General features: G+C 41.5%; 1 protein-coding gene across 1 annotated transcript in view; it reads right to left on the reverse strand.

Moving 5' to 3' along the window:
• Positions 1 to 16,897, reverse strand: part of Spon1 (spondin 1) — a 302,789-nt gene that overhangs the window by 157,750 nt on the left and 128,142 nt on the right. The window contains exon 5 of the mRNA XM_057778046.1: positions 15,194 to 15,316. Within this exon, the coding sequence (XP_057634029.1) occupies positions 15,194 to 15,316 (123 nt within the window). The remainder of the gene's footprint in view (positions 1 to 15,193; positions 15,317 to 16,897) is intronic.

The following is a 16,897-nucleotide window of genomic DNA, read 5'->3' on the forward strand; positions in this document are numbered from 1 at the left end:
TATAAGTTGTCTTGGTCATGGTGCTTTATGACAGCAATGAGAAAAAATACCATATCATCAAGAAAAAGCCAAGGAAGAGTGAGTAGCAGAGAACCAGGCACTCTCGCGTGTTGGGCAGCACGAGAAGGAAGATACACTGAGAATCTGGTACAGGGTAGGGTAGATGTAGGGAGTAGAAATCGACAAAGCATGAAATGGAGCAAGAATCAAAACATGATCAAGGAAACTTACAAGGTGTGTGGTAAACGTGTAAGAAAGGTATTCTGCCTGTTTCAGAAGAGATCCTATGGGAGGAAGGGGCAGCCAGCAGCAAGCAAGGGTGAACGCCAGATACATGATTGAGTGCCATATGCAGAGCATGAAGGAAAATGAACAAACAGAAATGGAGGCTGGGGCATTCTGGGAGAAGCAGGGATTCCTAAGGTAAGAGAAAGCACGAACTAAGTGCATGGAATGAATGAGCAAACAACAAAGAACAAAAGGAGAAAGAAATAAAATAAAAGACCAACTAGAAGAAAAATGTCACTGTGAATGAAACAGATGGAGGGATGAATAGAACCCTCATATTGACTTAACATAGCTGAGATAAAATCAAACAAAAAAACAACAAAATATTTCAGCTGCAAAAGAAAAACACACATCCCACAGGAAGCGAAGCTGCAGATTCTGCTTAAGGAATCTGGTTGTAAGTATAGGGAGACCATGTTTCTTCACTAAAATAGAAAACCATGTACAAAGCATACAGTAAAAATCTGTAATAGACACAGAAGGCTAATTATTTTTCTAGTTTTAACTCTGTCATGGACTTTTGTTGTTGTTGGAGGATAAGTGCAATAAAATATATTTAGTACTGAAAATGTAAAATTCAACACGAGGCTTCACAGCTTCAGAATGATTGTTCTAACTGTATAGAAGTTCATTGAGATGTATAGACTCTGGCTCCGGTTAATTTTGGTATGTGATGCTATTTTTATTTACAAGTTCTTTATAATAAAGTTTTAATAAAAAAGGGTTTTTGATCCAGTTATTTTCCAAGTGAAAATAACTTTAAAAATGTTCAAATGTAAGAACGAAAATCACGCACTATTGAATGAGCACTGGCTTCCTAGTATCCTTGAAATATAGGTCTTAAAAGAATAAAGATAAGGCTATAAAAGATTGTAAGAAATCCTGAATTAATAAGTATTAATTGAATAGATAAATAATTACAACTTCTAACAGAACTGTTGTTTGGGAAAGGAAATTCCAGTTAAGGACTGTCAGAATAGCACCAAATTAAATCAGTGTAAAATGGAAGTGGGAAGGGCTGAGGAAAATATCTCAAAAGTTTTTGATGAAGTGAATCAAAGTTACTATTCCAAAAAGTCATGGCTATATAGAAAAACTAGAAATGAAATCCTTGCTTATTTTTATTTTTAAGATGTACTCATTCTCTACTTCCCCCACACATGTATGTTATGTGTACAGTGAGATTGCAGCGCCTGTGCAGAAGAGGGCAAGGCATTCCCAGAACTGAGCTGTGGATGGTTGTGAAGCTACCACCCCAGGGCTGGGAGCTAAGCCCATGTCCTCTGTGAGAGCAACAAGTGCTCTTAATTGCTGAGCCATTTCTCCAGCTCTCTACTTACCTGTAATTAATTAATTACTATTTGCAAAGCTGAGGACTGAACCCAGCGCCTCAAGCATGCAAGGCAAGTATTCTACCACTGTGCTCCACCCCCCCAGCCCATTTCTTATAAACTGACAGCTAATTAGATGAGGGAGAAAAAAAAAAAGACGGGTGACAACGAGAACGAAACACACACAAAATCCAAGCCAAACAAACGCACTGTCCTTGTTAAAGCAAAGAAAGTCTAAAACAATAGTCGTCTAGGAGCTGGACAGTAGTCTAGCAGAGAAGAACCTGTGGGAGACCGGGCTACCGAAGTGCAAAAGATTTGGCAGGCAAAACAGAACAAAACAAGGGTATGGCTTCCAATAGGGTGAACTTGGTGACTTCCTAGGAGATCTTAAAACCTTAGAAAGTCTGAAATTACTAAAAAAAATAATAAGAAGAAAACTAACTTAAGGTATATCAGAGAAAACAAAAACCAAGCAAGACTGTAGGCAGAATATAATTTAAGGCACCAGTGATTAAAATAAGATAATTTGTTAGTTATGCAATGACAAAGGCTAGAGTTAATGAGAATGCAATGACATTACAGAACACAGCAATAAATAGAAAGTAACCACAGTAAAATATAGAAATCAATACATATACAATTTTAGAACAAGGTATTAATACCCCCACTATCAGAATAGCATAATGAGGAGGAGATGGTAGATGTTTAAAAGCTAACCAAACATCCTGCAATACAGCAGAAAGGGCAGACATTGTCTAGAGTTAGAGTGTCTAAGCTGGAATTTTACTGCAGGCTCCCAAGGACACTCCTTGTCCTCTACATTCTGTCCTGGGAAACATTTAAGTCAAGGAAAACACAAGGTCCAAGGAACACTGAGGTGCTGAAGGGATCCCAGGTGGTTCTGTACTGGGTGCTGTAGAATGGAAGCAAAGGAGGGCTTTGACAGCACTGAGCCAATGCCTGGGCCTCCCTTCCTGCCTTCACCTCCTCCTTTTTCCAGAAAGGGCATAGCTGTTACCTTGGCGGCAGAGAAACACATGATCCTCTAGAGGAACTAGAGGCCTGGCAAACGCAGCTACTGAGCAGGAAGCAAGCAGGGCAGGAAGCAGCTTTGTAACAGCAGATGGGTCAAAAATACAACCTAAGCACAGCACAGATATTCAAAGACAGAGGGAGATATTAATAACCCAAAGCAGATACAGGTAGAAGGGGGCTGGAGAAGCAGCTCAGTAGTCAGGAACACCTTCTACTCTGTAGGGGACACAGGTCTGGTCCCTAGCAGTCACATAGGGCAACAAAGTCCAGTTCCCAGGGATCAGATGCCTTCTGGCCTCCAAGGGTACCTGCACGCATGTGATACATGCAAGCTCAGGAGGGCCACAGATGTGTGTGTGTGTGTGTGTGTGTGTGTAAACAAACATTTAAAAAACAACTAAAAAACCCAAACAAGTAGAAGAAGAGAACCAAACACAAGTTAGCAATTAACACACACATCCATAAAGACCATGGAATCCTTTCTGAAGATGCATAACCTCAATCTAATCGAGTGGAAACATCAATGACCCCAAACCAAAAGACAGTCTGTATGATAACTTCTGGGCACTCTTCAAAAACATCCATGGCAGGAGAGTCAAGAAGCCTGAGGAAGTGTTTCGTCTTGAGGGTGATGAAAAATGCATGACAAGTGACTGCAGTGTGAAATACTGGATGGGATTCTGGGTGAAAACTCTTCTTTTCCTTGCTGCAGGGCTGTTCTGGGCAATATGGTAGCCAATATTTACACAAGGCTACTGTGTGACTAAAATACGGCGAGTCTGGATGCGAAATAGGTACCAGATCTTAGCATTGCAGAAAGAATGCAAAATATGTCTGTAATGGATTTTCAGGCTAATTATATGCTAACATGGCATGATTTGAGGTCTGGCTTCAATAAAATAGTACATTAAATTTAGTTTTATTGGGGGCTGGCAAGGTGGCTCAGCAGTTAAGAGCAGTTGTTGTTCTTATTGAAGACTCAAGTTCAATTCCCAGCACCTACATAGTGATTCACAACTTTCTGCAACTCTATTTCCAGGGGATCTGAGACCCTTTCCAACCTCCAGGTGAGCCAGGCATGCACATGGCACACACCCATACATGTAAGTAAAACATTAATACACATAAAATAAATCTAAAAATTAATTTTATTGCTTCTCTTTACTTCTTAAACGTAGCTTCTAGAACATTTAATATTGCCCATGCTACTCATGTAGAAAGCTTGTATTATATGATATTATGTGGTCTCCATGAAGAAGACAGTAGAGGCATGATTAATGTAACTTAAACAAAGCATTCAGATTAGGCATCATTTTTATCAGTGTCAGGATTAAGCATACAGTAATTTTAGACGAGAACGTCTTTCTCAGGGAGCACGCGCCAAAGTGCTATGGAGTAGCAGAGCACACACATGCCTGTGTCTTATGAGTAAAAGCTGAGACTGCCTTCTCAGAGAGATGAATCTAGGCAGTGTCAAGTTGACAGTTATAGCTAATGAGGGCAGAGACTCAAAAATGAAAAACAAGAGGAGGCAAGAGGCTTGACAACAACCACTTCTTAGTATTAAAGGGAGAGGCAAAAACAAGATCTTACGTGGAAAGGATTTGCTAAAGAAGGAACTATTTTTTTTAAGTCTATACCCAGTGCTATCCACAGAAAGATGAAGAACATCAAAGAGACAGATGAGAGATGGAAGGAACACTTGAAAAGCAGAGGGAAGGAGCAGACTGAATAGCAAGCAACAGTAATCAACCTGACATGGCCTGTCCAGATAGTGGGATGTAAGAACACCGTGCTTAATAGTAGACAGAAAAACGTCTTTGAACCTCAGTCTCATAGTCAGCCCTGTGTCACTCAAGTGTGAGAATGTCATAAAATATTCCCAGGCATGCAGAACCTTGATGGGCTTGCCCTGCAAACACACTTACGAAAACGTCCTTGCAAAAAGTACCTGAGTGAGAGAAGTACGAAGGTCAAGGGGCATCCAAAACTTCAGGAAAGTGTGTGTCTGTTTAGAATCACAAAGACCAAAGACTGGAGAAAGAAATTATAATGATAAGGAAGTCAAATTCTAGAAATCAATCAACATAAAGTGTGCATTTTGGTGGAAAGATGGTAGGGAGCTAAGGATCATAAGGGTGTACAAAAGTTCAGGGGAAGGCAATGACATCAACATGTCTGTGAAGTTAACATAAATATGTGTCTTATGTTAAAGGCAATTACCACAAGAAACAAAAGAGAACCGGACAACTTTTTGTTGTTATTGTTTTGAGATGGGGACAGGGTCCCAAGGAGCCCAGCCTGGCCTCAAATTTGCTTTGTATCTGAGGCTGACTTTGGACTCCTCATGTTCCCTGCTCACCTGATCACACGCCTCTGTACTTGGCTCAGTTAAATTTTCAACCAGAAGAAGATTAAACTGGGCAATAGAAAGAAAAAAGTATAAAATTTAAAAAGGGTCCAAAAGATAGGATAATCAGAACATATAAAATGAAACTAGAAGGAAAAATTAGTATGGTTAATTATGGTGTTATATGTGCAATGAGATCAAAGACAAATAGTGCGGGGCTGGGGGCTGACATGGATGGGTGATGCTGTGCACTGTGTGGGCAAGAGTATACCCTTGGTACCCAAGGAGGAGGAAGAGACAAAGCTTGTTAAGGCAAACATGCACTGGGTTATTAAAATAAATAATCTCAGTAAATACAACAAAGCAGGACCTATGTATCACATAGTCTTTGATCAAAACAAAACAAACAAAATCAAAACCAATATACAAATGAAAAATCTTCCACCTTTCAGAGATTTTAAAACACTCCACGAATTAACAACTATGTCCAGAAGATAAAGGGCACAAAAACATTTACCAAGAGACTAGCGAACATGAGATGTCCTAGTAAGACCTCTGGAAAAGGCTCAGAGACCAACTGAGGAAAGTTCACAGCCTCATGTGCATTAATTATTAATGAAAACAAAAATACAAAAGGCGGGAAGTCAGCACATAAAGTAAACAATATGGAAATTTACCAAGAGAACAAAGGGACCATCCAAAAGAAATAGAAGATAATAGGATGCATAAAAGCAGAAGTATGCAAATTGGAAGAGATAACAATGGTATTATTTAAGGAGCTAGCACAGCTTATTAGATAAAAGCAATCCAGATTAGTCAGGAAATAAAGGAGAAGAACTTCCCCTCTATTATAGTTGTTTGATAAGGACTGTGGAAACCTGTGAGAAATGGGTGGGTGGTAAGGAAAGTGGTAAAATTATAAAACAACACAAAAGAACTCATTTATACCAACAACTAATGAAGAAACTGGAGAAGAATTTATGGGAAAAGCAATAAGTGTTTTGGGTGACTTTTTTTTTCTGTGTAACAGTCCTGGCTGTCCTATAACTTGCTTTGTAGACCAGGCTGGCCTTGAACTCACAGAGATCCACCTTCCTCTGCCTGAGAGATTAAAGGCATGAGACACCACTGCCTGACTTGTAAGTGACTTTTTCCAACTATCAATTTCTTTATTTCTTTCCTTTTTATTTATTCTTCCTTCACACAATACACCCCAACCCCAGCCTCATCTCTCTCTACTTCTCCCAATCCTCCTTCCCCACAACCTCCCCTCTCCCTAAATCTAACTCTCCTTCAGAAAAGAGCAAATGTCCCAGGGATAACAGCCAAGCATGGTCTAAGAAGATATAATAAGACCAGTCACAAACCCTCCTATCAGTGATGGATGAGGTAACCCAGTAGGAGGAAAAGGGTCCCAAGAGCAGGAGAAAGAGACAGAGACACACCCATCCCACTTTTAGGAGTCCCACAAAAACACCAAGCTAACAACCACAACACACTTGTAGAGGACCTAGCATGGGCCCATGCAGGCTCCACAATTGCCCTTCAGTGTCTGTGACACACTATGAGTTGATTCTGTGAACTGTGTCCTCCTGGTGTCCTCGACCCCTCTGGCTCCTGTAATCCTTCCTCCCCTTCTTCCTCGGAGTTCTCCAGGCTCTGCCTAATGTTTGGTTGTGGGTCTCTGCATTTGCCAACCATTAATTTCTAGTAGACACCAGTAGGTAACAAGTAGTCTATTTGAGGCTAACATCAGATAGTAAAGGAGGTTCAAAACCCAGTAATGACTTGCCCTTGGATGGAGATGTAGAGCTGAAGGCAGTATTGATGGACTATTATGAAATTATTCATATGTATAGTTTTTAACTCCAATGTTTTCTTGGTTAGCTAGAGACTTGACATCATGTTAGTGAGCAATAAAAGAATAGCTATATAACTTGTCTGAAATATGACAAGGTTGGGATTTATAGATGGGAGAGAAAATTAATCATAAAATTAGGATTCAATAAATTGGGCACAATGTAGAAACTTTGTACATAACTAGATTAATAAAAGATAAAAATATTAAGAGTCATCAAGTTAATACCAATTTGGTAGTTTTTTTTATGGGCTTGGGCATAATTTTCTTGAGCAAGTGTCTCAATGAAGAAGATGGCTGATTGTCACTGTAAAATTAAATATATGGAATATATTTCCAAGTGACAGATTAATATTTTAGTCAATGTGTCATCAAATTAAAAGTTGATTGGAAAAAGATTCTTCAATATTGATTTGTCAAACAGTATTAACTGATGCTATCTATGTTCAGAGGGGAGAAAGTTATGCATCATGGCTGGTCCTGGGGCGATAACAAGCTGTCAGCAGTATGGAAACATTTGTGGAGAACCCAGGATCTTCATGAGAGCTAGCAATTAAAGATACTTAGCATCTGGTACAAAGTTTCCAGCTCCGTGCTGACTGGACATGTGTCTATCCCTGAAGACATCTTTATGGGCCTGGTCATTTGTTTCTGGGAAGCACTACCTACCATGGTTCCCATGGTTGGGAATGGCAGTCTGGCAATGTCTAGGACCATGATGCTTGCATTGGGTTACAGCAATGCTATTCAAGATCAACAAACCTGGACATGCTCCCTCTGGCTTCTAAGTCTGTGTGCAGAACAGCAGGTGGGATGGTATAGAATTTAGTATTGGTTGACTTCACATTAGAAGATGTTTGTTTATTAGATGTTCAATTTGACTGCAGAGGGCAGGAGTGATTGTTTCATGACAGTCCCCAAGGCAAAAGAAAATCATTTGGATCTAAGCTTCGGTTTTGGTTCAGACATTCTCCAACTATGGATGTTTCATGATAGACCCCAAGGGGAGGAAAAAGGAATTATCTTGTCTAAGTTCTGATTTTGGTTCAGATATTCTCCATCTGAGTTTGTAATGCTATCTTTTTGTGTGTCAAGACTTTTTCATTCCAGAATTCACAGGTAAAACTTACATGGTCCAGCCTTAGAATGTATTTCAAGAGCTTCTTGAATGGGAGTGTTTTGAAAGAGTTCCACAATTTTCAGATGTCCAGCAGAGATGCAGACACTACCAGAGAGGAGGAGTACCAGAAGCAATTTGCTCCATCCTCCTGCCTCCATCTCGGTTTACCACACCTAGCCCCTCCCAGAGAGAGGAATGAAGCTTCTCCCATGGAAAGAACCCCAGAAGCATCATTTAGGAGACACCACTTTGTACAATGGTGAGAAGAGAGATCTGCAGATACGGTTCACTATGGCTGAAGGTGCATGCTGGTTGAGGTATGTAGTGGCTGAAGGTGTATGGTAGCTGAGGCATATGACAATTAAAGGTGCATAGTAGCTGAGGTACATGACAGCTGAAGGTACATGGAGGCTGAAGGTATATGCTCTTGTTCAGTTCTTCATGTAGCATCCACTTCAATTTTCAAAGCTAAGTTAAAGACACTTAAGAGTTGAACACCCAACTATTCCATTGCAGAGGTTGTCAAAGTGTGATCCGCAGACTCCTGGGAACCCTGTGATCATTTTGGGGAATCTGAGAGATTAAAACCATTTCATAACAAATTTAAGATATTATTTTCTTGCTGTAGTATGTTGGCACTGGCATTGAAGATGGGCCAAGGCAACAAACAGCCTTGGCCTGTATTAGTAGCGGATGCCTTCTTCAGGGCCACATGTTCACAGCAACAAAAGACTCAGTTTCACATGAGTGTTGATGGAGGTGGGTCTTGTATTAATCTGGTGCTTTCATTGGTTAATTAATAAAGAAACTGCCTAGGCCCATTTATAGGCCAGCCCTTAGGTGGGTGGAGTAAACAGAGAGAATGCTGGGAGAAAGAAGCTGAGTCAGGAGTCGCCATGATTCTCCCACTCCAGACAGACGCAGGTTAAGATCTCCCTGGTAAGCCAGCTCATGGTGCTACACAGAATATTAGAAATGGGTTAGATCAATATGTAAGAGCTAGCCAATAAGAGACTGGAACTAATGGGCCAGGCAGTGATTAAAAGAATACAGTTTCCGTGTAATTATTTCGGGACATAAGCTAGCCATGCGGGCGGCCGGGTGCCGGGGACGCAGTCCTGCCGCTCATATTAACAACAGAGTGGCACCCAACGTGCTAATGAACTCCACGTAAAACCTGAGAGGGCTTAAAAAGGACACAGAGAGAATTTAAGACAGCTTTTTGCTGTTTGTGGGTTGCATGCCACAAAGAAATTGTCCTGACTCAGCAACAGGAAAAAACTGGCTGTTTTAAAATGCCGGCTTTCTGGGCTGTGCCGCCATTGCGATCTCTGTCTGGCTCCTGCGGGAGAAAGAGTCTTTGAATGGAGCATTTGGAGTAAAGTGCTACGGCTTGCTTGATGGCAATGTGGACTGCTGTGTGCCTGGAACTGTGTGTGGCTCAGCAGCACCAAATGGCTCTGAGGCAGGAGCGGCTCAGCTCCGCCATCTCTGCTGGTCTCAGGCAGGAACTACCGTAATTACTGTAATAACAGCACAGTTAAAGTTTAGACTGGGCAGGACACAGTACCGTATTACCTGTATATGGTACAACTTAAGTTTTTAAAAAGTGCTTAACATTTTAATAAATGCTCCTGGATAGTAAAAAAAAAAAAAAATTACGGATTCACAATAGGACAGATTCAGACCTATAAATGGATCACAGTGTTGAATGAATGTACGTAGGCTTGAGAGAGAAAGAAAAAATATATAAAAAATAAAGTTAATGTCTTAAAAAAAAAGGGTAAAGTCTTTAAAGAGACAGAGTACAGATAATTATAGGTTAAAAGAAATAAAAAAAATAAGCCACGTAAAAATGGAAAATTCACAGAGAGTCTGGATACTTTGTATTATTGTGTTTTCTTTAAAATTTTTGACTGTAAAGGAGCTAAGTACAGAGAGACATTTTATTATATGGGCTGCCAAGCTAAACCAGAATGGATATAAGGGTATTATGATTTCAGAATATGGGTCTAAGGATATGATGCTTTGGAGAGGGTCTTCTTTTGTTTTCACAGAGGACGAGACCCTGTTAATTGCTTCTGTCCCAATATGGTATGATAGACCACGCCCTCCTGAAAGGTTACTGTGAACACCTTCAAAAAATTACTTCACTCAACTGCCAACTGAGATGACCCTGGCACACAGGTTATACCGTGAAAGACCTGAATAACAGCGCCCCCATTCAGCAGGAAGCAGTTTGGAGAGAAAAAACTGCGCCCATATTCCCAAATATTGTTTATAAATGTTCTTTTACATTTAAAGGGGGATATGATATAGATATAAATAATTTGCATTGGTATGGATTATAAGGTCAATTTTGTTATGTGTATATGTATCTCTGATCTTGATTAAGGTATTGTGATTGTGTAGTTCATTTAAAAATGTAACGTATAATTAAGAAATATAGGTTGTTAGTGGATAATCATCAATAATAGTCAAGCTTGTAGTCATCTTAGTTAGATTTTCAAGGTGTGCATAGATATATTTTAGATAGGCATTCTTCATATCTTTCAAAGGCTGTAGAATATGGCATTTAATGTTTTAATAACTTAGGGCTTTTCATGACAATGAGACACATCTGCTTCTGGAAGCACCAATCTACTTCAAGAGGAAGATGGGCATTGAAGAGGCTCCTTATGGAGTTTGATAGCCATTTGGGCATGAAACTGCTCATGCCTAGACTGTTGCATAAAATGGACACAGAGAACCCACAGAGAGAGGACTGCTGAACTTGCCTAAAGGTGAGATGGTCTTTCGGGGTTCCTGACTCATAAAAGAGTCTGCGAGACATTCTGCAGGACACAGCAAAAAGTGACTGAACTGTCTTTGGAATTTCCTGCTTGATGAAAATGTCTGCTGGATACTATGGGCCTGTAGGCTAAAGATGGATGCCCCAACGGTACAGAGGAACTTTGAGTGACTGTCCAGGCAGCGAAATGTCTCTGTCATTTCTAGAGTTTTGGATTTCTTGTTTACTTAGGTAATATTATATCCTTCTGGAGTCTTTGATGGAGTTGAAAAATGGATAGATAGTTATAGTTTTCCTTAGTTATGATAAGAGATAAAATAGATATAAATATTATAACTGTGATTCTTGCTTGATAACTGTTTTTCTATATGTAATCTTACTATGTTAAAGTGAAAACCTTTCTTTTTTGTTTAAACAGAAAAAGGGGAAATGATGGAGGTGGGTCTTGTATTAATCTGGTGCTTTCATTGGTTAATTAATAAAGAAACTGCCTAGGCCCACTTATAGGCCAGCCCTTAGGTGGGTGGAGTAAACAGAGAGAATGCTGGGAGAAAGAAGCTGAGTCAGGAGTCGCCATGATTCTCCCACTCCAGACAGACGCAGGTTAAGATCTCCCTGGTAAGCCAGCTCATGGTGCTACACAGAATATTAGAAATGGGTTAGATCAATATGTAAGAGCTAGCCAATAAGAGACTGGAACTAATGGGCCAGGCAGTGATTAAAAGAATACAGTTTCCGTGTAATTATTTCGGGGCATAAGCTAGCCATGCGGGCGGCTGGGTGCCGGGGACGCAGCCCTGCCGCTCCTATTAACAACAGAGTGTCCTTCATGTAACAGAGAAATGAGTCACTTGAAGTTTTTACTGATGGATACATACCTTATTATTCAGAGTGACTAATTGGGAAATGGAAAGCAATATAAAATGCACAGAAGTTCTTCTCTATGGACTCTGATCATCCTCAGCAGATGTACTTAATGCTTCTTTTAGGTGCAAGTCAGACTAGCCACTTTGTACATCCATAAACATCATCTTTACTGGAAAGAGCTAATGACAGACAAATTATGGTTATTCAGACTTGGGAATTTGGCAGACATTTTTTCTCAAAAAATGAAGGGAGTCTGTCACTTCAAGGAGAACAACTGCCAGTATCTCTCACCAGTAATAAACTTTGAGTTCTCAAGCAAAAGTCAGAATCTTGGACAACTTCTGGCTGTTACTGTGAACTTGAGAGTTTCCTGGTTTTCCAACACTTTCCTGAAGGGCTCTGTCAGAAATTGATATGGAAATGGATATGATTTTGATAATGTGAAATCTTGGCATTTGGATGATCTGTGATTGTCAATAAGCTGGTATTTTCCAAATGGTCAGCATCAGGGCTACACCATCATGGATTTGCAAACGATCCATCTGGAACAGTGGTTTTGAGCCACAGAATACAAACCCATTGGCACAATCTCATATCCCACACTGTAACTGGACTTAGCAAAACTCGACTATTGGTAGACTTGGAAGTAGTTTGTGGTATAGTAGCAAAGATTATATGTTGGTACCTGGAAATATTATTAAAACACCTTTAAAATTGTTCCTATGTGTATGTGTGCATGCTTGCTCATCTGCATGTGTACCACATGTGTGCAGGGGCCAGCAGAGGCCAGCAGAAGGCATCAGATTCCCTGGAACTCACGTTACATATTGTTGTGAGTGGGTGCATGGAATCAAACCCAGAGCCTTGGTGAGAATAGCAAGTGCCCTTACCATTGAGACATCTCTCTAACTCTCCAAAACACTGTTCCTTTCTCCATGCATGTTGTCTGTGGAGCTGCTGCTGGGATTGACATGCTGAAACTTTGCTAGTAGGCCACAGCCACGTGGCGACATACAGAATAATAGACATTGGCTAGTTTAGGATATGAGTTTATCTAGAAATATGTTTAAGCTATTGGCCAAACAGTATTGCAAATAATATGATTTTCTGAGTGGTTATTTCATGGCTGGGCAGCCGGGATGAACAAGCGACCCTTCCCCTAACGTATTACAAAGAACAATGACATTCTTTTCACAACTTTTTTGGATAACACAATAATTTTAATTAAATATAATGTTTTTGTGTTAACATGTGATAAATTTATTAAACATACAATGTGTTTATTACTACTATATGTACTTAAAAATTACTAATTAAAAGAGCTCATTGTTTCTAAGGTGAACACTGAGAGATTTAACAGAAGTATATCCATGCTTTCTGTGATTCTTAATCATGTTAACTGAAGAGGCTGAGAACCACTGTCCCCAGGTCCCTGCCTGCTTGGAAAATGACATTTTGGATGACTAATTAAAAAGATACAAGGGACTTGGCTCTTGACAGTTTGTTGTCAGCAAGCTTCTCTGGCCTGACAACAGCATTGGCTATCATGACAGAATTATTCCTGCAGCTTAGATCAGTAGAAGCCATCACTGACATTGCCTGTGTCCTTCCCAGTGGCTCATGTCCTTCCCAGTGGCTCCAGTCCTTCAGGCATCCAAGTTCACCCTTTGCCCTCTGAGGAAGGTCTGATCCATGTTCCCTGCTCAGCTCTGGCTATCAGAACTCAGTGTCCGCTCGACCCCTGCCTCCCAGATGGCAGCACGCGTGTCCCACAGTTACCACCCAATTCTCAGAAAGGGACACGTGCAGGGATAAAGATCACGACTTTCCTCCCAGAAGAATTCCCAGTCTTAGGGAAGAAACTTCCCAAGGAGGTAATCCCACACACCGTGGTAAATGCTAGTCTGTATTTGGTGATGAATTTTTCCAACAGAAAAATTAGGACAGAGCCTGGCTCTGTAATGAGATGCCTGACAATGGCACAATCCCAGGAACACACATCTGCTGCATGGATTAAGCTTTCGGCGACACCACAGAAATTCTCTGTAGGTTGCAAGTGGTTTGCCCCAGAGGCCCAGAAACAATGATTTTTGTACTCTCCACAACCACTTAAATTCTGGGAGCCAACAGTAGTCAAATAGAAATGAGAAAAACTCATTAGGGTCACAAAAGATGAGTAATGACCCCAGCCATTTTCTCTCTTCTGTTGGTGGGGCATCCCCCCAACATTCTGGCTCTAATAAGTATCCCCTCCCAGGGAGAGGAGCCAAGTTTGTTCACACAGGTCTCCCACCCAGTGGAGAGCAGAGCAGGCTGAATCCTAGAGTCTGAGGAATGAACAGCCAGCGGCTGTTAAGATCCCAGACTTCAACTTTATGTAGGTTAAATTAAATTATAAAGCCTTGAACTAGCCAGGAATGCTGCAGTCCCCACTGGGTGGGCTGCGTGGGCACCAGGGAGGTTCTGATATGCCCAGGGTTTACTTAAGTCCCTGCCATGTGCCCTTTCCCTCCTTTTAATCTCCTCTCCTGTTTCTGCAGATCTTCCCAGCTGTGGTAACTTCAGAGTGAAATAGACGCCTCAGAAAAATTGGGCCTTGCCCAGACACAATACGCCCAGTGCCACCCACAACCAGCCTGCTTCCCAAGGCCACAGAGAATGGGCCCTCCCAGGTCTTAAAGTGAAGGCAGAGCATTGCTTATCTGGACAAATGGCGACCTCTTTCTGATTTTCAAGTTTATCCATGGAACAAGGTAGTTTCCAGTTCAGGGATATGCCATCGGCAAACGTGTTGGGTAATGTGTACTTAGCTTACCATTCACAGATACACATTTCCTGTGATTACTTGACTTCCCACAGACCCTAAATAATATGGGACTTGCACTGCATCTTTTTTCTTTCTGACTGTCATGTCTTTAAGGCTTAGCACAGTGCCTGGCTCTTTACAGGCTTGTTAGACAACTGCCTGACTAAAAACAGTGGAGGACTGTCCTGTTGTAGGCTCTAGTCTCCAGCATAGCAAGTTTGGGGCCTCCCGACAACACTCAGAGATTAGTATTGGTGCCTTGTGCCATGTGGCATCAGAAGGTGACATTTGGAACCAGTAGAGAAATGGTGTATTGATTAATAACTGACACCTTACTATGATTGAGGACACTGAGTTAATTGTTACACTGTCTGTGACATCAAGAGACTCCGTTTGCCAGCCCTCTCTAACAAATGGTCTATTCCATAACATGGGTACAGCTGTTTTAGGAGGACTGAGGCTATAAAATACTTGGCTTGAAGACACAGTAACTGGACTTCAGGAACTGTTTTAAGAACCTCAAGTAATCACAAAACACTTCGAACAACGTTTTTACAAAAGCCCTGAAAGCATACCAGGGTTATGTCTGCACGTGACCATGAATTTACTTTCTTGGGGTGCAATTTTCACGAATCAGTGGCTAATAACGAACAGGCCTGACCCAGCTCAGCCTGTGGATCCTGCGATCAGACAAAGCATTAACAATGTGCTTCCCATGACCCATCAAGTAGCCGCTGTACTCACGAGGGTAATCCTTCGGGTGAGTCTTCTCGGACCAGTTCCCATAAAACGTGAGTCTGTACTTGGCAGTTCCACAGGCGCAGCAGTCCAAGATGGGTCTGTCCGTCACCCCATCGAGTGTGGGATCTGGAACATGAAGTCAAGTTAGAAAGCAGTTGGGGCCTCGTAAGAGGCAGTCTTGCAGCCGCTTGTCTCATCCTTGATCCCCACATAAAGAAGGTGCAGTGCACTTGTACTGTTTTGTAAGACTCAGGACCAGCGCTTGAATTGCTATGGAGTTTATAGTTCTCAACTATGAGTATCTAGTTTTCAAATAAAAAAAAAAATCAAAGCTCTTGCTCTCATAATCTGAGGTATTCTATGGGACCAAAAGTCTAGAATCTTTAGGATGGGGAGACTTTTGGGAAATCAATGCTTTTACTCCTTTTGTTTTGTTTTGTTTTTCTGATTTTTCTGTGTAACAGTCCTGGCTGTCCTGGAACTAGCTCTTGTACACCGGGCTGGTGGTCTTGAACTCACAGAGATCTGCCTGCTTCTGCCTCTCAAGCGCTAGGATTAAAGGCGTGTGCCACCACTGCCCAGGTATTCTTTTCATTGTGAGGATTTTTTTTTTTTTTTTTGGTGAGTGTGTGTGTGAATGCATATGTGCACAGGTGCCTGTGAAAACCAGAAGAGGATGTCAGTTCCCCTGGAGTTGGAGTTACAGATGATTGTGAAATACCTGATGCAAGCCCCGGGGACCAAACCTGGGTCATCTGCAAGAGGAGCAAGGACTTTTAACCAGGGAACTGCCTCTCCAGCCCTCACCCCATTGTTCTTTCTCTAGCCCAGCTTTTTCCCCATCTCTTTCACACTAGCATCTTTCTACTAGATGTTGAGAGCAACACGTATCTATTTCCGGGCCCAAATGCTGGACCAGCACGGACACAGGGATGGGAGGAAAGTGAGAGCGAACGGAGGCTTAAAGAATTGCTGGAAATGAAGAGGGAGTCATATGCAATTGTGTCTCTTCTGGTGCTCTCAAAGACTATCCTGGGGGGGGGGGGAAGCTGCAAATGTGTTCACGAGCTCACTTCTGAGCGTAGTGGCAGCCAGGAAACTTAAGATTCCTTTTCCGCCCCCATTTTTAGCTGTGAGTAGCTGATAAGTAGGGAAAGAGAGATTACATGAATAAATTCAGCATTTCTGATTGTTAAGCCCACAGCCCTAGCTGCCTTAGTGCTCCCAGTCTGCTCAGCTGCCTGAGAGAGGACAATGCCTGCTGACGCCACCTGCTGCAATGACTTTCTCTGCAGTCCTTCGAGCTGTGTTCACATCAATCTTCCTGTTTTGCAAGTTGGACATTTTTCTTCTTAAATATTGTACAAAGAGCAGAAGCCAAGGGGCTGAAAACCATTTTGCATGTCAGAAACAGCATTTTCCAATCTCTTTAGGAATTCGCTGAGCTCGCCAGGTTTGAACATGCAAAATCAATGATGGGCAGACGTGCATTTGGGGATGGAGACAAAGTGTGAGACTTTGCTGTGATGTCAGCAATGCACTGGGTCCCTTGTATGTACCAATTCCTTTCCATATATGTTCTAGGAAGTACTTTGCTTATCCCTTGAGGTCCAAATGTAAACTATCCTTCATAGGTTCCTGCATTTGAATACTTGGTCCCCAACTTGTGACATTGTTTGGGAAGACTATGGAACACTTAGAAGGCAG

Source organism: Chionomys nivalis, chromosome 8 (assembly GCF_950005125.1).
Source record: "Chionomys nivalis chromosome 8, mChiNiv1.1, whole genome shotgun sequence".
NCBI classification, from domain to species: domain Eukaryota; kingdom Metazoa; phylum Chordata; class Mammalia; order Rodentia; family Cricetidae; genus Chionomys; species Chionomys nivalis.